The 25,655-nt window shown below is 34.5% G+C and overlaps 3 protein-coding genes across 4 annotated transcripts in view; 2 read left to right on the forward strand and 1 right to left on the reverse strand.

Annotated features, from left to right (window-relative positions):
• Nucleotides 1–15,881, forward strand: part of LOC111518193 (otoferlin) — a 142,966-nt gene extending 127,085 nt beyond the window's left edge. The window contains exons 27-31 of the mRNA XM_074172194.1: nt 4,532–4,735; nt 5,817–6,098; nt 9,383–9,621; nt 12,057–12,336; nt 12,536–15,881. Coding sequence (XP_074028295.1) covers nt 4,532–4,735; nt 5,817–6,098; nt 9,383–9,621; nt 12,057–12,336; nt 12,536–12,716 — 1,186 coding nt within the window. The 3' untranslated portion in view covers nt 12,717–15,881. The remainder of the gene's footprint in view (nt 1–4,531; nt 4,736–5,816; nt 6,099–9,382; nt 9,622–12,056; nt 12,337–12,535) is intronic.
• Nucleotides 15,382–17,892, reverse strand: LOC111518196 (DNA primase large subunit). Its single transcript, XM_023174554.2, has 4 exons — nt 17,336–17,892; nt 16,919–17,282; nt 16,565–16,781; nt 15,382–16,056 (listed from the first exon to the last, which is right to left on the reverse strand). Exons 1-4 carry the CDS (start codon nt 17,808–17,810, stop codon nt 15,772–15,774), a joined length of 1,341 nt encoding a protein of 446 aa, XP_023030322.2. The 5' UTR covers nt 17,811–17,892; the 3' UTR covers nt 15,382–15,771.
• Nucleotides 17,893–21,343: 3,451 nt separating this feature from the next.
• Nucleotides 21,344–25,568, forward strand: LOC111518197 (uncharacterized). 2 transcript variants are annotated; one of them, XM_023174555.2, is made up of 6 exons: nt 21,344–21,499; nt 22,240–22,374; nt 22,442–22,540; nt 23,299–23,409; nt 23,897–23,998; nt 24,846–25,568. In XM_023174555.2, exons 1-6 carry the CDS (start codon nt 21,371–21,373, stop codon nt 25,485–25,487), a joined length of 1,218 nt encoding a protein of 405 aa, XP_023030323.2. In that variant the 5' UTR covers nt 21,344–21,370; the 3' UTR covers nt 25,488–25,568. The 2 variants fall into 2 exon arrangements, with proteins under 2 accessions (XP_023030323.2, XP_074028296.1); XM_074172195.1 differs by lacking the exon at nt 23,897–23,998.
• Nucleotides 25,569–25,655: the final 87 nt, after the last annotated feature.

A 25,655-nucleotide genomic window follows, 5' to 3' on the forward strand; every position in this document is an offset into this window, starting at 1 on the left:
TGAGGCGCTTGGGACCATGGAATTGGCCAGCGAGATCACCCGATCTTAATCCATTAGATTTTTATTTGTGGGGAATATTTAAAGAAAAAGTTTACAAAATACCCGTGCGTTCGAGAGATGAATTGTTAGAAAGGATTGCCCAAACATTTGAAGATTTGGATCCCAATGAAATCAGATCTGCCACCACGAAAGCAGTCAACACCCGCATTTTAAAGTGCTTGGAAGTGAACGGCCAGCGATTCGAACATATTTTGAAATATTCCACATGATTGTTTCACTTTTTTATAATTATTCATATCAATATTTCCAATTTCAAGTTTCTTGGTGCTTTTTTAAAGTTTATCCAAACATTTTGAAATTGTTCTGGATTCGTATAAATTTCTTGAGGTTCATTGGCGGTAGATTTGGATACATTTCATTGAACTTTCTACATGTTCTGCTGATAATTTTGTCACACTGTCCAAAAATAATAAACAAATTCATAAGAACTTCGTTTGAATAGTTTTGTTCCATCGTTTTGAAGGTATTTGCAACTTCTGAAGTGACGAAAATGTCGATGTTATTAGGAGAATGTCACAACGCTACTGTCAAATAGTAATCATGGCCTGCTTACCAAATACCGAATGGAAATACCATTCTGAAGGGATATTTTCACAAATAAATGTTCATAAGTCCGAAACTTGACTAGTTAGGTATAGGTATGATATAGATAGAAAGAAAGCAAATTTCAGCAGCTTTCCGAATTTTCAATAATATACAGGGTGTTCCATTTAAAATAATCAAATTTCAGCAACTTTTTTAAGCAAACGAAAAAACTGTATTTTTTTACCACCCTGTATTGAAGTAACGGAGATTAGGCTGACGTGTGGGAAGTGTCCAAGTATCACCTAACTCCAAACCAAATTTCGATATCATAGTACTTCTTAACTAAAAGATATCGGCATTTTTAGAACTCATGATTTTCGAAGAAAAAAATTGAAATTATTTTTTATTTCGAAAACGGTAACAGATAACAGATAATTGAGGTTCATTGGCGGTAGATTTGGATACATTTCATTGAACTTTCTACATGTTCTGCTGATAATTTTGTCACACTGTCCAAAAATAATAAACAAATTCATAAGAACTTCGTTTGAATAGTTTTGTTCCATCGTTTTGAAGGTATTTGCAACTTCTGAAGTGACGAAAATGTCGATGTTATTAGGAGAATGTCACAACGCTACTGTCAAATAGTAATCATGGCCTGCTTACCAAATACCGAATGGAAATACCATTCTGAAGGGATATTTTCACAAATAAATGTTCATAAGTCCGAAACTTGACTAGTTAGGTATAGGTATGATATAGATAGAAAGAAAGCAAATTTCAGCAGCTTTCCGAATTTTCAATAATATACAGGGTGTTCCATTTAAAATAATCAAATTTCAGCAACTTTTTCAAGCAAACGAAAAAACTGTATTTTTTTACCACCCTGTATTGAAGTAACGGAGATTAGGCTGACGTGTGGGAAGTGTCCAAGTATCACCTAACTCCAAACCAAATTTCGATATCATAGTACTTCTTAACTAAAAGATATCGGCATTTTTAGAAGTCATGATTTTCGAAGAAAAAAATTGAAATTAATTTTTATTTCGAAAACGGTAACAGATAGGTATAGGGAAATATCAAGAAAAGTTGTCGAGCAATTGTTGGAGATTCCAAAAATAATATTATATACAGAGTGTTCCATTTGAAAAATCAAAGTTGCTACTGCTTTCTAATAGAAGCGACAACACCGCATTGTCGAAAATATTTTAGTTGGCTAGAGAATGTCCGAATATGCCCTCCATTAAATTTTCAAAGTGATCCGTTGTCTGGTTCACCAGAAACGTCTAATGTGCCATCCACCGTGAATCAGCCTGTATAGGTACAGTATTGACTTGAAAAAATCACTTCTTATTTCAATATTTTAATGCTACTAACAATCGACAAGCTTACCGTCCCAAAAACTGGCAGGTGAGATTAATTCTTCGAATTAATTGTTTGTTCGGGCACTAAGAGGCAAAGATATAATAATAATAATTTTGTTGAGAAATATTTAACTGAATAATGCAAGATTAAAGACCCAATGGTTGACATTTACGCGACCAACGAAAATATAATAATTATAATAATAATGGCTCACTCCGTGTGCTCAGGGCACATGATTCTCGGACCCAATGATCACTAACCCCACGATGTAGAAAGTGGTCGTTGGTTGATAATGCTGGCACACCCCCCTGAACGTATAGGGACTTCAAGGGATAGGACCCTACTAGCGCAACCTTAGGTTAAAACAATGATGTTAATATGTTAGATGATTAGGTATCTGAATGACTATTTGAATGACTATATACCTAAAGTGGTTCGGAGAGACCCACACCCTAAGTCGATACGACCAATCAGCCTTACATCCTTCCTGTTGAAAGGACTTAAGAGGATACTGGACGGACACATCAGGAGCTTAGCATTATAATAATAATAATAATAATATTTATTCATCCTCAAAGACGTTGACAAACGTATAGGATAGGTCAGTATTAAGCAGATAAAAATCACATCAAACGATAAAATTGTAGATCAGTAGATAAAAATAATACAATAAAAATTTATACAAATAAGTCAGAATAACAAAAATTAAAACAATTGTAGTTATAAAAATTGAATACGTCATGCCAAAGCCGCATGAACCCATTCAGTCGAGATGGTCCGAGAGAAATTCGCCAATACTATAGTAGGCCTTAGAAAGAAGCAATGTTTTAACTGCTTTTTTAAATGCTACAGTCTTCATCTGTTTGAAATGGTCTGGTAACCGATTGAATAATTTTATTCCCATATATTTGGGAGAATGTTCGAATTTTATAGTTTTATGTTTAGGAATGCATGCATGCATGCATCCCCCCTGAATAACCACCAGAATGCCTATGAAACTGGCAAATCGACGGATTTAGCATTAAACAACCTCGTTGAGGAAATCTCCAATCCCTTGACAACAAGGAGATTGCGGTTGGTGTATTTCTTGATATTGAAGGAGCATTTGACAATGCACTACCTAAATCTATAGGATCATCTCTGGCTAGGAAAGTTATAGAATCGACCATAACTGACTGGATCTATGCCATACTAGTAAACAGAACTGCGACTACGACTATTCAAGGCCAGGCCATTAGGTTCAGGATCACCAGAGGCTGCTTGATGCCCTAGACAGAAGAAAAGTTGATCTGCAATATTATGCAGATGACCTTATCATCCTGGCAAGGTCCACGTCGGGAAGGGTAGCTTGTAATATCCTCCAAAGCACGTTGGACGTTGTTCACAGCTGGTGCCTGAGGGAGCAGATGTCTGTCAACCTCAGCGAAACTGTGTTAATCCCCTTCACCAAGAGGAGAAAATTGGGAGATCTAACGCCACTTTCCCTCAATGGTGAGGTCATTCCATTTGGAACGGAGGTGAAATATCTTGGCATTGTCCTTGATAAAATACTCACCTGGAACGCTCACTTGGAAAAAGTTTTAAACAAAGTCAGGCTGTCTCTATGGACATGTCGAAGGATTTGTGGTAAAACTTGGGTGCAGAAAATGGCCCAAGCGAAGCTCACTGGCTTACAGAGACAGGCTTGTCTGGCTGTCAGTGGTGCCATCAGTACCACACCCTCAGCGGCCATGGAAATCCTTCTATATCTACCTCCTCTCCACATTTTTCTGGAGAGAGAGGCTAGATAGACTGCATACAGACTTGTGCACATTGCCAATTGCACAAATCAATTGAATGCAGAGTGCAACAGATTGTTGGTTGACACTGGAAGTCACACCATTCTGGAAATGACCTGTGACTTTATGCCTCCAACTGTCAACTAAGAACTGCCTTATAAAGTAGAGTAGAGAGGACAGGATCCTTCGGGAGTAGGAAATAGTGGGAGCAGATAGTTGTTGGTTCCCAGATGGGTCAAAAACACCTTCCGGTTCTGGTGCAAGTGTTTTTAGTCGCAGACCCAGGACAGAGATATCTACCTGCCTAGGAACTTATGCGACTGTATTTCAAGCAGAAATTTACGCTATTGAATTGTGTGCGGAGAGATTGGATAAATCCAACCTCACACACAAGTCAATAAAAATATTCTCGGACAGTCAAGCGGCGTTTGTAGCTCTTGGCTCCTGCCAAGCAACGTCAAAATTGGTAGCAAATTGCCAAAAACGACTCTCCTCGATTGGAAGACTTAACAGATAGTCTCTAGTCTGGATTCCTGGCTATACTGGCCAGGAAGGCAATGAAGCTGCTGACTCCCTTGCAAAGGAGGATCGAATAGACCCACTCAGTTAAGACCTAACCTAACCTAACTATTTGAATGGACAAAACCCACCATACACAAGCTTGATGTTTTAAGGGATTTCTGGAACTCCACTACCCATTTTAGTTCTGAAATTCGAAAGAAATTCAAATTATGTATTGACTACACTAGACTTTATGAACTAGATATATTCATCACATTTTATTTATGAATTCTGTCTCATAGGCAAGGCTACAATGCTTGGCGGGACGCGATGAAACCGACCCAAATTCTAGCAAAACTCTGTAAAGATGCAAAACTGGACCCTCCTATATACGCGGATGGATTGGTCAAGGTTGGAAAACAGCTTTTTTCCGTACAGTGTGACGATACGGACATCTACAAGACCAAGGAATCTGACGAGCATATGGCTCTGGCAGTATTACATAGGTAAGAATGAATCACTGATCCAGATTTTATCGCTTTGCTTGAAATGTGTTCTGACAAAACGTTCATAGACCTCCTCAGTTCACTTTTAGACAACCCCACTAGGTTGCAGATAGGGTAGCGTATATATCATAGGGAATCCCCTATCATCTTCATGGCTCTAGTCAAACTGGACGTTTTATCTTCTTGTTTGTTCTTTTACACGGTTAGAACGCCTCAGTGCAGGTATTTGTCTTCTCCTTTCATCCGGATGTCTCTTTAAATTTGCCTGTACTTGGGTTACATTAGGTAATATCCTTTGTGTTGGTGTTTCTCTAGGTTCATTGATTCTAGGAATGTGTATTGTATTTTGTAGAATACACTAGAAACAATGAATCTAGAGAAACACCAAGGAGGTACCTGAACGTATTGTGATTCCGTCTTCACCCAAATTAATTATTAGGCCCTCCAACAACTTTGACACACACGGTATTCGAGGCCAACTAAACCTATGGATTGAAAATTACATGACAGATAGAACTTTCTCGGTCAAAGTGGGTCACTTTTTTCTTCGCACAGACAAGTCACAAGTGGAGTTCCCCAGGGATCTGTTCTTGGCCCGCTCCTCTTTGTTGTTTATGCAAGTGATCTTGCTCTTCACATAAAGTCCAGCAAGTCGTTCTATGCCGATGATACTAAACTGTATGGAAATGCCTTAGTCGAACATAATTCCCTTTTTTTTTTTTCAACAATGATTCGCGGTTACGTGATCACACACTCAAATTAAAAAAGGAAAAATTCGCAACGAGGCAGAGACAATATTTTTTGGTGAATCGTATTTTCGAAACATGGAATAACTTACCCAACGATGTTATGAATTCCGACTCAGTGTACATTTTCAAAAACAAAGTAGACATTTGCTTATTTGCTTAATCGCCTCTATGCATATATTATTTTTCATTTCTTTTTGCATGCATTGTATCAACTTGTTGATATACTTCGTTTTTAGGCTTACGTAGGACTTTGTCCTGAGCCTTTATTTATATGTTATAATAATAATAATAATAATAACATCAGTAACTCAAACATATTTTTATTCCTCCAGATGGCATGAGTTGCCAAAAGTAGGATGTGCCCTCGTCCCAGAACACGTTGAAAGCAGACCGTTATACAACCCCGATAAACCGGGGATAGAGCAAGGAAAACTGGAGATGTGGGTCGACATGTTTCCCATGGATATGCCTCTCCCTGGTCCTCCTCTGGATATCTCTCCAAGAAAACCGAAAAGTTACGAGCTGAGGATTATCATTTGGAACACAGACGACGTGGTGTTGGAAGACGACGCGTTTTTCACTGGTGAAAAGATGTCCGATATTTACGTGAAGGGGTGAGTTGCATATCTTCCGATGAATGTTGGTTATTGCGGAATATAAAGCACTATACAAGGTGAACATTGAAAACGTGGAATTTTTAAAAGTTGATGTTCAGAAAAAAACGCTCGAACCTCGTCGATATTTTCTTGGGAAAATCTTTTGGGCATGTTTTTACCACACAGCAGTATGCAATTCCGCCCACACAGTAGTATGCAATTCAACACTTGAATGTTCAAATGAAAGTTCGTTTGAGAAGTTATCGATTACTCTCATCAGCGATTTCTACTTTTTGAATTTGATGCAGAAGAGGTTACAAATAATTTCTTGCAAAATCTGCTTTTGTAAAAATTAGAAAAAATTGTTATTCATGAGTTTTTTTTAATTATTAAAAAAATACTCAGCTATAGTCCGTTCATAATTTGTCGATAGCACAAAATGAGGGCCCAAGTCATAAAACGGTCGTAAAACTCGTAAAATCATAGGCGGAGGTTCCTGAGGTGTTTATTCATTAAATATAAAGCTTCAGTTTATATTCGAAACTTGCCTTGAAAGGGTGAAGTTGTTACGAACGAAAATAATTTTTGGTTTAGTACATTTTTTAATCGCATTTAATTTACGGCTCGTTGGTGTTTCGGCGTCTACGCCAGTAATTAACGTCTCTAATATTTATTTTGCGAAATTTGTGCAGTGCGTGAGTAACTTTTTTTCATATTCCTACAAACATATACGTACCTTTCGTTCCTGCTTGTTTTGTTTGATTGCTTGCGATGGCTTCGTCATCATCATCAACATCATCAAGTTTTACACCGGTACTGTTGCGTACAGTCAGTAAGTCTGTCTATTCACCAAGAGAGAAGACTATTGTTTTGAACGTTCACGATGCTCTGGTTTCTCAGAATCCCACAAACACTGTTCAGAACATAATCAAGAGTTGTGCCAACATGACGGGCGTAGGGGAGTCAACAATATATAGGTTCCTATCAGAAAGAAAAAAAAAAGTATAGCTAACCCAAATACAAACGAATACTTAAAGAGGGGGAGAAAACCTATTGAAATTGATGAATTTGCCAAAAATGGTATTCGAAGGAAAATCCACGAATTTTTTTACAAAAAAGAAATACCCAACTTAAACAAAATTTTACAAGAAGTTAGAGACGACCCGGATTTGCCTCATGTCGGACGAACCAAATTGTGGCAAGTTTTAAAAGATTTAAATTTCCGGTGGGAGAAATCAGACCAAAAATCACTTTTGATTGACCGGGAAGAGATAATATGTTGGAGAAGAAAGTATCTAAGATCTATACGAAAATTTCGGGCTGAAGGAAGGCCAATTTACTATCAGGACGAAACATGGGTAAACGCAGGTCATACTCTCACAAAAATTTGGACAGATAAAAATATATCAAGCTCCAGGCAAGCCTTTATGGAAGGTTGGTCTACTGGTATTTCCCCACCCTCTGGTAAAGGCAGTAGATTAATAGTTTCTCACATTGGCAGTGAAAAAGGATTTGCTAAGCATGGTTTGTTGGAATTTGAATCCAAAAGCACAAAAGACTATCACGAGGAGATGACAGCTGATGTTTTCGAAGAGTATTTTGAGCAGATGATTGAACATATACCACCAAACTCAATTATAGTATTAGATAATGCACCTTATCATTCACGACTAGTTGAAAGACTTCCAACGACTGCGTGGAAGAAACAGGATATCATTGACTGGCTGCGGAATAAGTCCCTGCCTTACGAAGATGGAATGGTTAAAGCAGAACTTTTAAAAATTGCCCGGCAACACAAATCTAAGTTCAAGAAATACGTAGTTGACAAAATGGCGGAAAGACGAAACATCACAGTCCTTAGACTTCCACCCTACCACTGCGAATTAAATCCAATTGAACTCATTTGGGCACAAATGAAAAGCTATGTGGCTAGAAAAAATACGTCATATAAAATACAAGCTGTACGTGAATTGTTATATGAGTCTTTACAACATATTACAGAACAAAATTGGCGAGATGCAGTAAGACATGCAATAGAAGAAGAACAAAAAATGTGGGATCTTGACAATATAATTGATGCGACTGTAGAGACACAACCGCTAATTATTAACCTGCAAGACGACTCGGATTCCGAAGATGATCCTGTTTATTTTGAATTTGAATAGTTTTGTAAGTAATCGTAGTTTATATCATTTAAAAATAGGTATTAATTAAATAAATGTATCTTTTACAAATTGCAAGTAACTTATTATTTTTGAATAAAATAAAGAATTTTTTTTAAAATAAAAATACAGTTTACAGTACCTACAGTTTAAGAATATTAATATATTTATTTATTTAAAGTAACTAATGTTTTAATCATATACTCTACGACACTGGTCACTCATTTCCACTCAAAATACCTACATAATCGGATTAAACGTTTTATAGCTGTATTGTATTTCTTCAGATACAAGGTGGGTTAGTCGAAAACATCTTAAACTGCCAGTTTTAGTTTGGTTTTTGTTATTATATCATATTAGCTGTCCTCTCTGTATTTCAGTTCTCTAATGAGGGTCAAACTTGCAGTCAACAAATTATGAACGGACTATAGAATAATTCAGATAGTTAAAATAAATGAAACCTCAGTATATGGAGTTCCTCGAAGTTCTGTGTTGGGTCCAATACTAGTTAATTATCTATTCTATACCATTTGAAATCTGAAGATGATACAGTTATTAGATAAACTGTGGAAACTAGGAAAAATTTGAAACAAAATTTAGAAGAAGAAGAAGTAGAAGAATCATACGCTTAATTCAGGAAAGTTGTTGAAAAGTGGATGATATAATGAATTTTTAATAACCAAACCTGTTTTCCAAAAACTAGTTATTTGATAATATTAAATTTGAAAATATTAAATTATCCTTTCCACAAGTTATTCACTTTGTAGGGTTGTATTTGTTTATTTGCCTTTCTTTTACATTGTCATTATATTTTTCTGGCAAATAAACTCTAATATTATCATTTCAAGGTCACGACGAGTCTGACATCTCTATTTAGAGACCTACAGAAAAGTCGTTTAAAATTGTATAATTTTCAATTTTTCCACTCGCCTATTTTGTTAATTCAAATTTTTATTTCTTTCAAAATATTTTGTTTCCTAGAAAAAAACGTATTAAGCATAAATAGTATTACAGTACAGTTTAATCAGAAACAGGTTCTCAGTACTATTGATTCCTCGCCATAGAAAAAAGACTTCATCTCATTTGTTATTGAATTTTTGATAAACACCACTTTAACTACGATTTCCCGAAATTTCCCAGGTGGCTGAAAGGTCAAGAGGATTGTCAAAGCACTGACATTCACTACCGCTCGCTTACAGGGGAAGGTAATTTCAACTGGAGGTTTATTTTCCCTTTCGATTACATGGTGGCCGAACAAAAAATTGTGATATCGAGAAAAGAGTCCCTTTTCTCTTGGGATGAGACTGAATGTAAAATTCCTGCCAGATTAGAGTTGCAAGTTTGGGATGCAGATCATTTTTCGGCGGACGACTTCCTAGGTAAGTCTGAAAGAACTAAAATCGGTGTGTGAACAATATATTCCATACTAAGATAAATAACAAGGGGTACACAATACCGGTATAATTACACACACATTTATCCAATTGAATAACTTACAAATCATGTGGTTTGCTCTTTTAGATGACTTGCAAGCCTTGTCACTGATGGCAGGTTAGGTTAAGAAACAAAAAAAACAGAGTTATCTTTGAAAATGTAATCTAGCGCAATGTCAAGGTCCCCTCAAGCTTAGAACTGATCAAGTTTAGATCAATTTTGTGCATCTCCTGGCCAGAGTGAAGGCACCAATTACGAACACGCCCTCTAACAGATCGACCGAAGATTAAATCCATGAATATCAAAGATGAACGAGGCACCCAAAGCCAAAAACAATACCGTAATCATGCCCTAGCCACCGTATTCACCAGATTTGGCACCCTGCGACTTTATCCTATTCCCGAGATTAAAGAAACCCATGAAAGGATGGCGTTTTGCAACGATTAAGGATGAAAACCAAATCGCCCAGAGAGCTCAAGGACAAGTTCGACGTCGTGTCTGACGTGATTGAGAAACTTGAGCAGGGCAATTACACTGAGTTGATGCTTTGTGACCTGTCGAAAGCGTTCGACTGCGTCTCACATAAAATTCTATTGGAAAAATTAAACTATTACGGAGTTAGAGGTATTCCACTTCACTTAATAAGAACATATCTTACTATTTTTGGAAAAATAGTCCAAATTAATCACTCCTAAAAATATAACCCTTTCAATTCATATCTTACTAGTCGTCAACATCCAGTGATGCTCAATGGTACCTTATCAAACTATGCTTAGCATGGCGTTCCGCAAGGGTCTGTTTTGGGCTCGCTCTTATTTGTCATGTATGTGAATGACTTGTGCAAACATATGATACCGTTCAAATCGGTTCTCTTTGCGGACGACACCACTTTCATTCTGTCGGATAAAAATAATGATGTTACAGTCTCATCTCGACGAGGTATCTAATAGAGCTAATCAATGGTTTCTATCTAATAAGCTGAAACTTAATTTTCAGTGTGAAAACTCTCGGGTTCACTATTTGTTCTTAGCCAATTGAAGTACTTCACTAGTGCAAATATATTAAAAACCTCATATTTTTCACTGTTTCACTGTCAAATTAGTTATGGTGTCCAACTTTGGGGAAATTCATGTCATTCTATTCAAATATTTAGGATGCAAAAGAAGGCATTGAGAGTGCTGGCTAATATTGGATACAGAGATCACTGTCAAGAATATTTTTTAAAAATCAGAATTATGCCATTGCCAACTTTATTTCTCTATTACGTTTTGATTGAAATCCATAAGAAGAAACCATCCTCGGCGACATAATGTCCACGAACATAACACGCGAAACGCTCACCACATTAGAATAAATCGATTTCGTCTTCACTTATCGCAAAAAAAATCCATAGATTACTCTCTGTACAATATTTTGCCCCAAGATTTCAAAGAACTCAGTTTAAACACATACAAGAGAAAATTGAAAAATTGTTTGTTGAAGCATTGCTTCTATTCTGTTGATGACTTCAGAACACATTTTTGTGGTAACAAACAAGTCACTACTTCTTATTGATTTTCAAAGTTTTTACATATGTGATTGTTGTGTAAATTTCAACTTGTGAATGTTATGTAAATTTTAACTTGAGAATTTTAAATGTAACGCCAAACATGACTTGCCACAAACATATTGTATTATGTAACGTAGTCTAAATATTATTATTATTATTATCAAAAAGTGCATGTCAGAACTGTTTCCAGGATTGGAAAAAACCCTGGCACAAGTTTATTATATCTGAGGGAGATTATTTTGAAGGAGATAAAATAGAAGTTGACATATAAATAATTTTTTTTTTGGAAAAATGAATATTCACCCTATTTTTTTAACAGAGTAGCATAGTTGAACTCGACTGTCTTCAAAAGACAAGCCCGAGCAAGAAAAGGCAATAACATGTCTCTTTGCATAGACCCATAGATAGATAGAAGGCTCAATCCACAAATACCAAATATAAACGATGAAGTACTATTTCAGTAGTAATTTTGGTATTTATAAAAATATTTATGAAAAATCTGGAAACAAAATAACAATTCAATTGCAAAATCGCCAAATTTAAACGAAAAAGGTTGATATCTGTTACCATTTCCTTGAGATCATCAATAAACCTTATAATAAATTATCATTACTTAAGAAGGTGAACTAGTTTGGGAATATCGAATCAAAAATAAATCCAAATAAATCATTCGAACCATTATTCAATTGTTTTCAATGTCAAATCAGCTCTTAAAAAAATCCCTCATTTCATTTACATGTAAATTCATCTTCATAATCATTAAAGACATAAAATTTGAAAAGCTTATTCCTTCGTCCAGACAATTAAAAAATTCTAATCATTTCCTTACAGGAGCAATAACCTTGGACCTCAACAGATTTCCAAGAGGTGCAAAATCATCGAAATTATGTACATTGGAGATGCTCAAATCTGACGGCACAGTCCCTATGGTTAATATTTTCAAGCAGAAGAGAGTGAAAGGCTGGTGGCCTTTTTTTGTGAAAAAAGACAACGAAGAGATGGAACTGACTGGCAAAGTGGAAGCGGAAATTCACCTGCTGGGTAAAGAGGAAGCAGAGAAAGCTCCCGCTGGATACGGAAGAAACGAACCGGATCCACTGGACAAACCAAAGTATGAAAAATATCTCACTTTTACTGTTTGCTAAAACATAATTTTCAAAGGAATTCATCAAAGATTGTTTAGAGGTATCAACATTTTTGCTAATGTAAATTTTGGTGAAACTCTTACAGCAGACTCCATTTGCTTCTTCTGCAATTATAATCATGAAACTCAGGAGTATTTCCTAATAATTTATCTGTTTTTGTTTCAGCCGACCAGACTCATCCTTTATGTGGTTTATGAATCCCTTGAAATCAATCAGATATATCATCTGGCACAACTATAAGTGGACTATATTGAAACTCTTCATAATTACAGGTTTAGCAATAATTATTCTACTATTCTTCTACTCTATACCAGGTTATACTGTCAAAAAAATAATTGGAGCTTAAATCTGTACTATCTGTGGTGATAATGTAAGGAAAATTTAACTAACATTTAAGAATTCGTTACAGATTCTGTTAAATTTTAATTGATGAAAATAGTTGGTAGAAAATCAACTGTGCCATATTTATCTTTCTCTATTTCTCCTTTAGTAAATCATTACTTATTGTTTCACCTTTGAATGAGAGAGGGGGTGAAAACTATTCGAACTGCCAAAGAGAGGTTAACAATCACCCAGAACGGTAAAACAAAATACAGTGTGTAACAACGAAAACTTAACAGAGCCGTTTTTGAATATAAAAAGTAAGATATTTAAAAAAAGCTCGGACACGTCGATTTCTAATTAAAGGGAGACACCTTTCCGACTAATCAGATTTTTTGTAGTATGCACCCCCTCGGAGGGGTGCGTCCGACGACCCTTATTTAGAAGGGGAAAGTAGGTCGAGTGGCACCTTGTTTTAAAGGTCTTTCGAATTTTTGTAACGATTAGTTTTCGAGATAATTTGAAGATTTAAAGGTATTTTTATTGAGTTCAATTCTTTTTAAAATAAATCAAATTGTTTTTAAGGTACAATTTACGTTCAGAACTTTCATAAAAAAAAATAAATTTTTGCTTTTTATGACAACCTGCTAATACGTGTCCATTTGATTTAGTAAAAAAGTAAGAATTATTTGTTCATTACGAGGAGATTTTTCGGGGGATGGGGTTGGTTACCACCCTTACATTTTAGGCAACTTGAGTGGCACCTCCTTATGAAGGTTGCCTTTTGACGTGGATATTTTATGCTTCTGATAAAAAAGTGAACCATACTAAAAACTTACCTACACAATGAATACAACCTGCTATAGCATTATATAGCAGTTAACAGACAGAACTGTAGATATTGGAGCAGAGAAAATCCTCAGTGGATGTGTGCGACTCACACTCAATATCCTAAAAAAGTTAACGTTTGGGCTGGTATTATTAAGAATAAAATTATTGGAACTTATTTTTTTGAGGGCACTGTTAATGGTGAGGTTTATCTAGATTTTTTGATTAACTTTTCAGTGCCTACATAACAAATACATTTTCCTGGTGTTAATCATCCAAATGAGACAGATCGAACTATTTACTACCAACAAGACAGAGCTCCACCGCATTCTGCACGTACAGTTAGAAATTATTTAAACGAGGTTTTTCCCAATAGGTGGATTGGAAGAAGAGGAACAATTGAATGGCCGGCTAGACCCCCCGATTTGACTCTTCCCGGGTTATTCAAAATCTAAAGTATAATTTAATAGACCGAACAATATTGCTGATTTAAAAGTTAGGATAACGGAAAAAATTAACAAAATAATCGCATAGGTCATACAAAATGTTGTACGAGAATTCCAAAATCGCCTCGGTTATTGTCAAGAAGTTAATGGTGATCATTTCGAACATTTAATTTAATTTTAAAGTACATTGAAAAATACATTCTAAATATTATGTGGCATTATTATCTTCATTCTACGTAATGTTTTGTGATACCTAGAGACATTATCAAAATTTTACATCCTGAAAATCAATTTTCTCAGTTATGATTGCACCAAACTTAAAAAGAGGACTGAAATCCCTTTCCAACAAGATGCCACACAACCCCCTTTGCTACTTGAAATTTTCGAAGGGGTGATTATAATTCAGATGGGGTGCTGGAGGGGGATAATATTTTCATACTGTAAATTGTCAATTTGGGAATAAAAATCGACCTGTTTCAGGTTTTATTCACATAGTACATAATAACGCTAAAAATGAATTTATTCCATACATATGGACCGCGCTGTATACATAGAGTTTGGTTCCCGCTATTCTTTTTGGTATATATATTTTAAATAAATAATATAAAGTTCGTTAAAGTAAAAAAACAATTAATTAGGTGTGCAAAAAGAATATCTACATCAATGACTAAAAACATCTCATCTTAATTTGAATAGTTTTTTTTTTATTTCAAATTTAAAGATTTTAAAAAATGTTTTACGCTGCTTTATAAGACTAGTAAAATTACGAGAAAATTCAAATTGTCCTTTTTTCATTTAATTCTCATCATTATTCATCATTAAAGTAACTAGGCATGGATGAATAACAAATATAAATAGAAAATCAAAAATTTCTATCAAAATATTTTTCTTTCTATGTTTTTTACCACTTCTATTTGTAACTAACGTTACTTATACTTATAAGTTTGAAAATGTCCGTATAGGACGAAACTGCACTAACGTTAGTTACAAATAAAAGTGGTAAAAAACATAGAAATTTTCATTTCTCATTTCATTATGATTTCCTACCACGTAGTAACGGCTACATCCATAAATTTATTAAAATATTTTCCATTAACTGTGTGCAGTTCTAAACTATAAATGTTACTTAAACCTTTTCAATTAATTCTTAAGAATCGTGGGCAAGCATAATAATTGAGAAGAACGCATTAATTCTCTAGTAATGCATAAGGCAAATACATTTGCAGAACCATCAAATTCGTGATACTTTTAGTATGTAAAATATTTGTTCCAAATAAACATCACTCTTTCAATTGCCATAGAAAGTGTGAAAAAATAATATACCAATCTCATTGTTAACTATTCTGAGTGTTTATATTTTACAAATCATGTAAAAACTGATTCTCGTACATAAAATTTTAAGTGTATAGAATTAAGGCATACTGAAAAAATATATTTTACAATAAAATATCAAAAAGTGTGATCAAAAGATAGGTATTATGGAAAAAATGCTGAAATAGCATTAAATTGCTTTGCAAATATCAATTAGAGAATTATAATTTTCCCAATATACCTATCAAAAATTACCGATATTATCACAGTTGTAATGAATTATTGCGGTGATGTTAAAATTATTAATAAATAATTATTACTTTTTCTGTTGAAGATTTGTCTACCTAGTAATCATCCTCACGAGATACAAGATACGGACAATTAGTCTACATATAAATTTGGAAGCGAAAGTTTTTCTTTCTAAAGCCTAGACAAAAAAATTGATGCAATCACTAATTGTCCATACCTTTGAAATCCACTCTCTGCACCAATCTTCTATCTCTTCACTGCCAGCTCCAATTGTTTCTTCATGGAAAAGTAATAATGTACTGGACTCTCAATTGTAACATTCCTCTCGACAACTTTTCCAGTAATTTTTCTGAGTACTGCATCAGAAAATAGTTTACAGGATAGGCTAGGGTCTTCATTTCTCTTGTGAATCATAACTTCTACCTCATCTGGATTGCTGGGCAACAGTGATTTTAAAACTTTTCTCAAATTAGAATCGTCAAAATGCCGGAACGGACAGCCCCCCTCTTCTACGGGCCCCAAATTTTTATTCTGAAAGCAAATAATTATACTTGATGAAAATTCGTAACATTTTCAAGGAAAAGTTTATTGTGAGATTTTCACTAAACATATGTTTCGCTATACGATAGCTTCTTCAGGTGTATCTAAGGCAGTTTGTGTGTGAACACATCTTTGTAAAGGGTTTATTTTAAATTATTTGCTTTCTTCGTTTCTTTGGAAGACTCCCACATTTTTCTGTATAAAAGTTTCCCAATTTTTCTTCACAGTTGGATTTGGCAACCGAAACTATTGGGAGAGGTGAATGTTTTGAATTTCAATTGAAATTCAATATTGAATCTCGTAGTAATACTTCACAAGGGGTCTCAGTTTTTAGAATGAAGAACTATTTTATATGACCACTGGATGTTTTTCTGAGTAGGTTAAATCAATAAACGTCACGAGAAATGCCCCTTTTTGGTAACTTTATGCAAATATATGATTAATTGTAATAAACTGTTCTTTTTTTCACAAATTGGGTTTGTTAAATAGAGTTGATCACCTGAATATATCTGCATGAGCGAGACTGATAATTTCTTCTAGATCCTTCAAAGCCATAGAGATGTCTAATTCCATAAATATAACGCTTTTCATTCTTTTGCCAGTTATGTGTACATCTGGAACAGGATGTGTGTTCTTTAGAGTACAGCGTCTCCCAAAATTGCAAGGAATCTGACAAAGATACTCCTATTCCTTTCATGTAGAGACTGAAGTCAAACCTAAAATTTGAAGGCATATTAAATTCGGCACTTCCTAAGATATGTACTCTAGTTTGTAATAGATGAATAATGTGCATTTTTGTACTTCTTATATGATATACCCTTCAGCCCTCAATGGGCTATTCCTATCTACTCACCTCTCATTATGGGGCAACCTATTAGTTTTATCTAATATTTTGTACAAATGCAACATACATAAAGGAAAAATCTCTGTTTCTTCCTTGATTTGTGACATATTAAACGTTATACTTTTTTCTCCCATCTGTTGAAAATATTTCACGTTTTTTAAATGAAGTTCCTTGAAAATATCTTGTATCCTGTTATCTGTTAGAGCTTTATCAACACATTGACTGAAGTTCATTTCTTTCAAAACAGCTTTAAGGTAAGTATCGAAAAGAGTTAATAAAATGATTCTCCAAATACTGCAAGGGATTTCAGCAAACCCTCCATTCAGATTCACTTCTCTATTCTGGATTAGGGCAGAGCAATGTTGAAATGGTACTAAAACACATCATATATTAATTTATTTGCAGTTCATTCAAATCAATATTCACCTCTCAAAATGTATTGCTCACATGTCACCTTATGTTCATAACTAAAAATGTGGTTTAAAAACCCCTTGTTCAATATAGATGAAGAAAGGTTTGCCAAAACTACATGCAGCTCATTCAACAATTGACTATTGCAATTCTTCAGATTTTCCAGTGAATGTTTCAGCAATCTCTTTAGAAAATGTTTGATGTCATGTATATCATAGGAGTCTAATCGAATTTCTAGCAACTTTCGTTCATTTTCAAGAAATATGTGTCGAAAAAGTTTGTGACGGTATGCAAAAAGCCTCAATAAAAAATGTCCCGCCCTGTCTAAGGCACTGTCTTCCACCAAAAATTCAAAATCATTCAAATTCAATTTTAGATCATCCTTGGGGCTACTACAAATATTTTCATAGAAAATGAGCCGACGCTTCACACACTCCTCTAACTGATGCAAATTCAATAATCCCCTTGGTGGTTTTAGATAAAAAGTCATTTGAAAATATACTTCTCAAAATGAAAATTTGAATAGAAACAAATTCAAAAATTGAGGTTAAAATTCAAACAGATTCTCCAATGTTGCCAAATGTGCCTAAAGTTGTAAGTGCTCCATGGTGTTCTACCACAGGTGTTCTATTCGGAACTCTGTGGTTTCACTTTTTACAAGGTATTCTCTCAGGTGTTCAATCCAGTGAAGATGATACTAGACTTCACGTGACCGTAAAATAAAAAAGTTTTGAGCTTTTGTTGATATAAAGACCAGTTGGATGTATTTGGCCCCAAGTTCAGTGGCCCCAAGGTCTAAAATACAGACTGAACTGAATCACAGAACTCACTATTATATAGGTTCTGTATAAATTGAAATGTAGTCTGCAGCTTCCATCTGAAAGAAACAGTGTAAGGCTTAATACTTCTTTATTCTAAAACTCTCAGAAAGAAAGGGGATAGTTTTTTTTTCAATAATGTTTTGTTTCTGTGTGTTAAATAATCCTTCTCTTTCTTTGGAAGATTCCCAAATGTTTTGTATAGAGATGGCGAAGTAGAAAGCCAATAAGCTTTTTCCAAAAACCAATCTCTCATAAAAAATATTCCCTTTTCTCTGTATTACATCTATGTACTTTCCCTGTACAACAAAATAAATCATTCACTGTTCTGGTCTGAAACTTGTTAGCTGTGTTGTGCCAACAATTTAAATGTGCCTTATTAGCTTTATTTTGGAGTTAGAAAATTTCCCGCAGATTCAAGTTGTTCTTCATCTCTAGTGGTTGTTCCGTTGGGGCATCTAGTCAAGATAAGCACCAGAACACAGTAGCGTTCGGGTTTTTTCACTTACGAAATAGCTCTGGAAGAGTTCAAGATTTGAAGTTAGTGCGGATGAGTTCGGGAGCAGTTCTGAAATCATAACTGGAAACCCGAAAAAGCATTCGTGATTGAACACTAGATAGCGTTATTTTGACACGCCAAGTTGTCGTACTTACAGAATACTGTAGCTGTGTCAACTTCATAGTTACAGAATACTACATAATTACAGAATACTATATAGTTACAGGCTACTACATAATTACAGAATACTGCTCTCGAAGGACAAGCATGAGAGCGCAAAGTAAACAGTACTTACCCTGAACACTAGATGGCGAAAGCAGTACGATGTCAGCTTTTAATGTGAGGTAGCAGTCGTTGACATCCAGTCGGCTTTTCAATTAAATTAAATTGTGGTGTACATCCCTACTTTTCTGCCGAGTGGTAATCAGCGATTGCTAGCTACCCAGTCTTAATTCTTGTTGACTCACATTAGATACTGAAATCGTACTGCTATCGCCCTCTAATGGTCAGGCTAAGTACTAAAAATTTTACGTGACACAAAAATGTCACTTCTGACTGAGCTTCTATGGGCTTTGTATTCTTTGATCCCATGGCAGATGGCGTTTTTGTAAAGGAAAATATCGCTCTTATTTAGAAATTGATTTCTTAAAAAAATCACTACCGTGACAAAAAAGGCATATCATTGATGAGATAAAGTCTCTCAAATGTTCAAATGTGATGTATATGCACAAAGTTTTCCATCAAAGTGAAGAAACTACTTACATATATTATTAGTACTTTACTAATTGCTTATATCAATACACAAATATTCCTATTAATAGTATTTCAGTTAAATACACGATTTTTTTCGAGAACAGTATTTATAAAAAATATTCCATTAACCAAACTTTAAAATTAATGAAATGTTTCCGAATGAGTCCACGTATATTTCTTCCTTTTTCCATGACAGAATTTCATAATGGATATTTTTACCTGCCCTTTTTTAAAATTATTCCATTTAGATATTCAATAAACTGCAGTGAAAAAATCAAATCTTTTATTTTATACATATATAGGACATATTCTCCAAAGGCAAATAAGTTACTTAGGTAGGAACTAAATTAGAAGATATTTTGAAGGAGTTTCGCTTAGAATCTGCGATTTTATTAGAAATAGGTACAAATATTTATACTGAAGAATGTCCTAGCACCATTTGAGTATAAGCATGTTGATAGTTCAGCAAGTCACTCTATGCACTCTTTTATACAACATGATTGTCTAGGAAATCCATAGACATCTCGCTAATCTATGATAACAAACAAAACTTCTGTAGTTTTTTTCTGACGTGTTAAGAACTGCGCCCGTTGCCTCATCGCCTTTTATATTGTCTACCGCAGTTGTAGACGAAACTTAAGGAATTAAAAAATTGCAGACCACGTCCCGCAGGATACGCCTCAAGGGCGTATCCTGAAGGGAGGTGATGAGGGTATTCATCCAATCAAGAAGAGAGACGAAACTGGAAAAAATCTCAGGCTTAGCTGGTTTTTCATCGTTACCATAGAAATGGTAACTTGGATGTCCTTGGATGCAGACCTCTTCACAATGATAAAAGTAGAAAGTTAGATTTCCTCTCATAAAAACTAGCCTTTTCACTTTTATTATCGATTTTTGGACTCGATATTTACGTAGTTCGAATTCGTAGTTTTGATCACTGTTTTAAGAAAGAATGAATTTATTTCTGTTCAATGTCTTTAGGTCTTACCATTTTTTTTGTTTATATATTCTTTATAAAATTAAAATCAGTAATGGAGAACTTGGAAAGGGCAAACTTCTAGTTCTTCTATATGTTCAATTAATATATTTTCCTCAAACAAAAAGTTCTGTGCATAAGTAACTTCTCGTATTTAATAATTTCGCACATCGAAAAGTTTCGAAAAGTTATTTTTCGCCGTCATCAGTCCGAAAAATCATTTGGCAATGATAGTTTTGATGAACGCACTATTTGACATTGGTCTGCGAAATTTTGCTCCGGAGATTTTAGCCTCGATGAGCTTTGAACTACAGTAATCCAGGAAGAGGATTTGAGGACCCTGCTGGTGGAGATTAACCCATCACAAACGGTGCGTGCACTAGTTTCTTATAGTACCTATTTAGGAGTACTAATGTATGAGTTACAACTCTAGATCTGTATTGAATACTCTTCTGACGGCTCACTGAACATCGCTGATGAATTAATTTTACTGAACGTCAACAATAATTGGCAAAAAGTTAGTAAATCCACCTACAGAGGGTGAATATAGACAATAATTGCGTCTTTGACACCAATTCATCTATTCTTCAAGATTACTCTTGAATTCTTTCCCGGTTCTCATGTATGGGAACAATAGTTCCATCAAATATATTCTTAGAAGGAAAATTATATAACAGGCTCATTGTTGAATCAAAATAAGGAATAGTATTCATTGTTGAATAGTTCGCATAAACAAATTAATATTTCATTAGCGGTTTTCTTTATGTTATTCTGGAAAGACCTGAATAGTATAAAGATGAACCATAATAAACATTATTCAATCAAATCACTCATACATAACCAGCAATCGACGTGTTACTTGAATAACAATTGAAAATTTTATGAATAAACAAAGTTCCCATTTTATTTGCCACCTTTACCTATCTTGTTTACGATCTTTAGACACACTAAGTATACTAATAATGTCCATTTTCTCAGTTTATTTGTTCTGTTCATTTGAATAGATGAATCATAAATTAGTAACAAGAAGCTATTTGGCATTCTATCCTACCGTTAATCCAAGAATATATAAATACGAAGCTGCTTCAATTTTTTTCGTAGTTTGTGCAAATTCGCCAGATAAGATGGGAAAGGTAAGAAAATTTATTGAAAATTTTAGTGAAAATGATTAAGCCTTCATTTCTTGATGTCATCAGATATACTTACATGCATTTCAAAACATCAAAATTTCCACTACTATCAGTAGACACGAAAACCATAAAATATATCGCGTTGAGCTTTTCTCTTTTAATTTTACAATTATTCCTAAATGACAACAAATTGATTTATATGAAACTGTGAAAGACGAATTTTTTATAATCAAGGAGATGTTTTCAATCAATGTGTCATTGTAGTCAATTCTACCTCCAAACAGATAATTTAGTCTCAATTACCTCTTTATCATCAATGTTTCAAATATAAGTAGGTACTTGAATATTTTTATTGTTATTGAAGTTGTCTTTGGCGATATTATACTTCAGAAAATGAAAGTAGTAGGTAGGAAGAAATAACAAACAGTTAGTTAAGGTCTGTAGAAGTCGCATAGTTTCGAATAAGTTGGAGATATGCCTTATAGTTGAGTTGCAATACCTTTCAAACTCATTTAAAATCCCCAAAAAGTGGTCATGTTCTCTGTAAGCGCATTCTCATTAAATATCTTATCACGTGTTTGAAGAAGAAAGAAATCTCAATAAATTCTTTAGCACTAAATTTTTGTCGTCTCTATTCTTTTCCACACACCGCTGAAAGTCTTGTTTTGTAGATTTATGTATATCTAATGTATGTTTTTTGTGTAATTATATCGTAAATCAACATTCAAGTATTCTTTTTTCAGGTTTCAAGTTTTCTATTCATTGCTTTCCTCGTGGCAGGAGGATGTAGTTTTCCATTAGAAGACACGCCAAAAGAAACAAACAATAGTCCACATGCCTTACTGGGTCAGCACAAAATACGTTTAAGTGAAGATAAGGTAATTTCCTTGCTTCCGAACTTTGAGCTGGTTGACTTTTTTTATTCATTTATTCTGAAATTTTCAGCCTCAGGAATCTACTTCTGAAGTAAATAGGCCAAAAAGAGATGAATCTCAGCAATCACATCCATCTCAACCGAAGTCAGAGAAATCCGGTCAAACAGAGGTGAGTTAAAACAAATACATTATGTTACTTCATATATTTTGATCAAAGAAGTTAAAAAGCATTTCTTTCAAGTTTGGTTATCTGGATACAAAAATTGAAGAACAGAAAAAGTTCTTATATAGAGGATTGAGTTATTGGCAGTTTTTGTCTATCAAATGAGAGACAGAACTTGTCAGCCTGAGAAAACCATACTTCAATTTATTCAATGCATTGAAACAGCATGAATGTTTCATAAAAGTTATACACGATTCTGAATCCTAAGCGGTTTTCATGTGGCAGCTTTAATTTTACTAATAATGAAGTGAGGAAGTTTATAATATAACAATGCTGAGGCACATCTTTAATATAATTTGGAGTGTGTCAGAAGTACAAGTTTGATAATTACTCTGATAAGCATTGCCCTTACTTTCCGCTCAGATTGGCGATATTTTCATAACAAACTTTCTGGATAACTATAAAGATAGTAATGCTAATAAGTCAGTCGAACTATTAATAGTTAATTATTCATAGTTTACAAACATAATTTGGACAAGTAAAATATGAGAAGAGGTTTATTACACAACATTTATTTGTCAAAAAAGTTTCGCCACATATTATAAATATTTTCATTCTTTGGTAGCTATGCGTGAGAAATGAAAGTGTCTTGTAGTTAAAAGTTTCAAAAATGTATGTCGACATTAAACTTTAAGTTATTTTTCAAATGTCTGCCCTTTGAGCAATATTTGGAAGTGGATGGTTATGAATCTGTACATTTTCAGAACCAAGGACCCACACCAAAACCAGTCCATCACTACAGGGATGGTCCGATCATTCAAAGAAGAAGTGCTGACAGTTCTACTGACGAAAGCAGTAGAACTGATGATCAACAGGTGAGTTATAGGATCTCAAAATGACTGAAACTTATCTACAGTGTGCACTACCTAAACTTTGTAAATAAAATATTACTTTATAAATGAAATAATTAGAGTTTTCAATCACTAAGAGTGATTGGCAAGAGTTCTCACTGCCTCATATTATGATCTGCAAGTAGGTATAGCTTTGATATTTTTTTAATGGCAAAATCATTCTTCAGAAGTGAACGACTTTAATAATTAGGTTTCATATATGGATTTGATAATATTGTAGATAAAGCTCATTTGCATCTCAAACACTCGTATTGGCTTTATAACGATATAATTTTTGTCAAAATGGAGTTTTTCATTCAGTTATTTCTCAGGAATGAGAGGTTCAAAATTTATATTCTTAGCAAAATTTCGTTCATATATAAAACTTATTTCGGTTCCTTAATTCAAAAACTACCAAGCTGCCTAATCATCATTTATAAATCATTAAAAATAAACGTTTCTTCAATTACAGTACCATCAAAGTCCATTGCTGTTCCAAAGGAAAAATGTTGATGATAGTTCCAGAGACGTGAGTGGTTCGACTGAAAAAACCATCAACTCCGACGAGCAAAAGGTACATGATTTATGGATTTTGCAGTAAATGCCAACATTGTTTTCTATTTTTCTACTATTCCAGCTCTATATTTGTTGGTACCTTGCGTAGTATTATTAGGTATTAAAAAATTGTATAGTGCTCCTCATGAACACCCTCAGAAGGCTGTACGATCTGAGGAAAACCGAGGATAGATTCGACTAAGAAATTTATACGAGGGTGACTCTTTAAGCCACCCAAAAAGTATAAAAACTTGTTTCCAAAACGACCTGTTGTATTTGCTTTCCAAAAGTTTCGCCTTCAACATTGATACATTAATTTTAACATGTGTGCAAATCAATCATCGAAACGGTTTTTCCACGATGGAGTGATCTCCAAAACATCATTTTGGTATAACAACTTGAGGTGGTGATTCGCTCTCCTCGATTTTTTTTGACAAATAACAAAAAAGTTATTAGGCGATAAATTTGTAGAATACAAGCATTGAGTCCATTTGTGTTTTTCTCTTTCAGCTAATCGATTGTTTGATGTGCTTTGTGGGAGCTGGTGTTGTCAAGATGAAGAACTACCTTGAATGAAGTTTCAGGTTGCTTTTTCTATTTTGCCAAAAACTGTCTGTAAACAAATTGTTGAATAACTACTATTCAACTCCAACTGTTTTTCTATCCTGTAGAGCAGCATTTCTCAACCTTTTTCAGTCCTCGTGCCCTAGAAAATCAACAGTGATTTGAAATCACTGTAGATAAAGCTACCGTGTTAGCGAAACATCTTCTGATATACTTTTCATATAAAATTTGCGGAGATCGAATCGTGAGATATAGTTTATGAAAAAATATTCAATCTGGTTCATTTTATGTTATATTTGCAGGATTCTAAAACTCACAACCGTCAACGACGAAACGCTGATGAAGAAAATGTCAACAAAGCTGAAAGACCCAGTCTCCAAAGTAGCAACCCGTCTTTATTAGCACGTAACCCTGTGTACCTTCCTGACTCTAAAAGCACGGGCAGAATTTCCACATCACCAGTTCCAGATCTGATTCCTTCAAGTACATCAAATCTAAGATCTTCACCTCAAGAAGGAGTACAACACCACCCATCTGAAGCAACTAATGGAAAAGTAAACACTCCACCTGCCCAAGTGAATAGCGACAATCTGCGAGAAAGAAAAACAAGAGGTCTGTCTAACAATCCTACACAAGCTTCAACCTCTCGTCCAGTTGGATTGCATGTTGGACAAGAAAATCAAGCAGGGAAGTCAGAATATAGTTCTTACAATCAAGAACAAAAAGATGAATTCAAGAATCAACCACATGTTTTGGTTGCCCATCCATCAGAAGTTTCAGGTACGCAAAATCGGAAAGTACGAGATGTGAATGACAATCAACCACACCTTCTGGCATCTAATCCCAAATCCAGCTTGAATGAAAATGCATCTCGATCAACGGCTGCTGTCTATTCATCCTCAACCACTGAGAATACTAAACTTGTCAGTTCTTATACACATTAGGAATAGTAAAAGATGTATTGAAAATACTTTACACATTCAAGTATGTTCAAAAAATTATAATAAATGATGATTCGCCATTTCTGAGCTTGTTTTGTTTAAGACATCAGTATTTTTAACTTCATATTTTTATATGCATATTGTTCGTTGGAAACTCCCGTTTTATTGGAA

Source organism: Leptinotarsa decemlineata, unplaced genomic scaffold (assembly GCF_025532065.1).
Source record: "Leptinotarsa decemlineata unplaced genomic scaffold, Ldec_3_MD MMD2_tig00000035_RagTag_RagTag, whole genome shotgun sequence".
NCBI classification, from domain to species: Eukaryota; Metazoa; Arthropoda; class Insecta; order Coleoptera; family Chrysomelidae; genus Leptinotarsa; species Leptinotarsa decemlineata.

Bases quoted from the DNA above. Each gene is read 5' to 3' on its own strand.
- LOC111518196 (XM_023174554.2), bottom strand. From the start codon at position 17,810: ATGACTTTTTATCTAAAACCACCAAGGGGATTATTGAATTTGCATCAG. The intron at 17,283-17,335 runs GTGAATATTGAT...GATGTGTTTTAG, and splicing joins TGAGCAATACATTTTGAGAG to TACCATTTCAACATTGCTCT. The intron at 16,057-16,564 runs GTGATCAACTCT...ATTTGCTTTCAG, and splicing joins GCTCATGCAGATATATTCAG to AATAAAAATTTGGGGCCCGT.
- LOC111518197 (XM_023174555.2), top strand. From the start codon at position 21,371: ATGAATCATAAATTAGTAACAAGAAGCTATTTGGCATTCTATCCTACC. The intron at 22,375-22,441 runs GTAATTTCCTTG...TGAAATTTTCAG, and splicing joins TACGTTTAAGTGAAGATAAG to CCTCAGGAATCTACTTCTGA. The intron at 23,999-24,845 runs GTACATGATTTA...TTATATTTGCAG, and splicing joins TCAACTCCGACGAGCAAAAG to GATTCTAAAACTCACAACCG.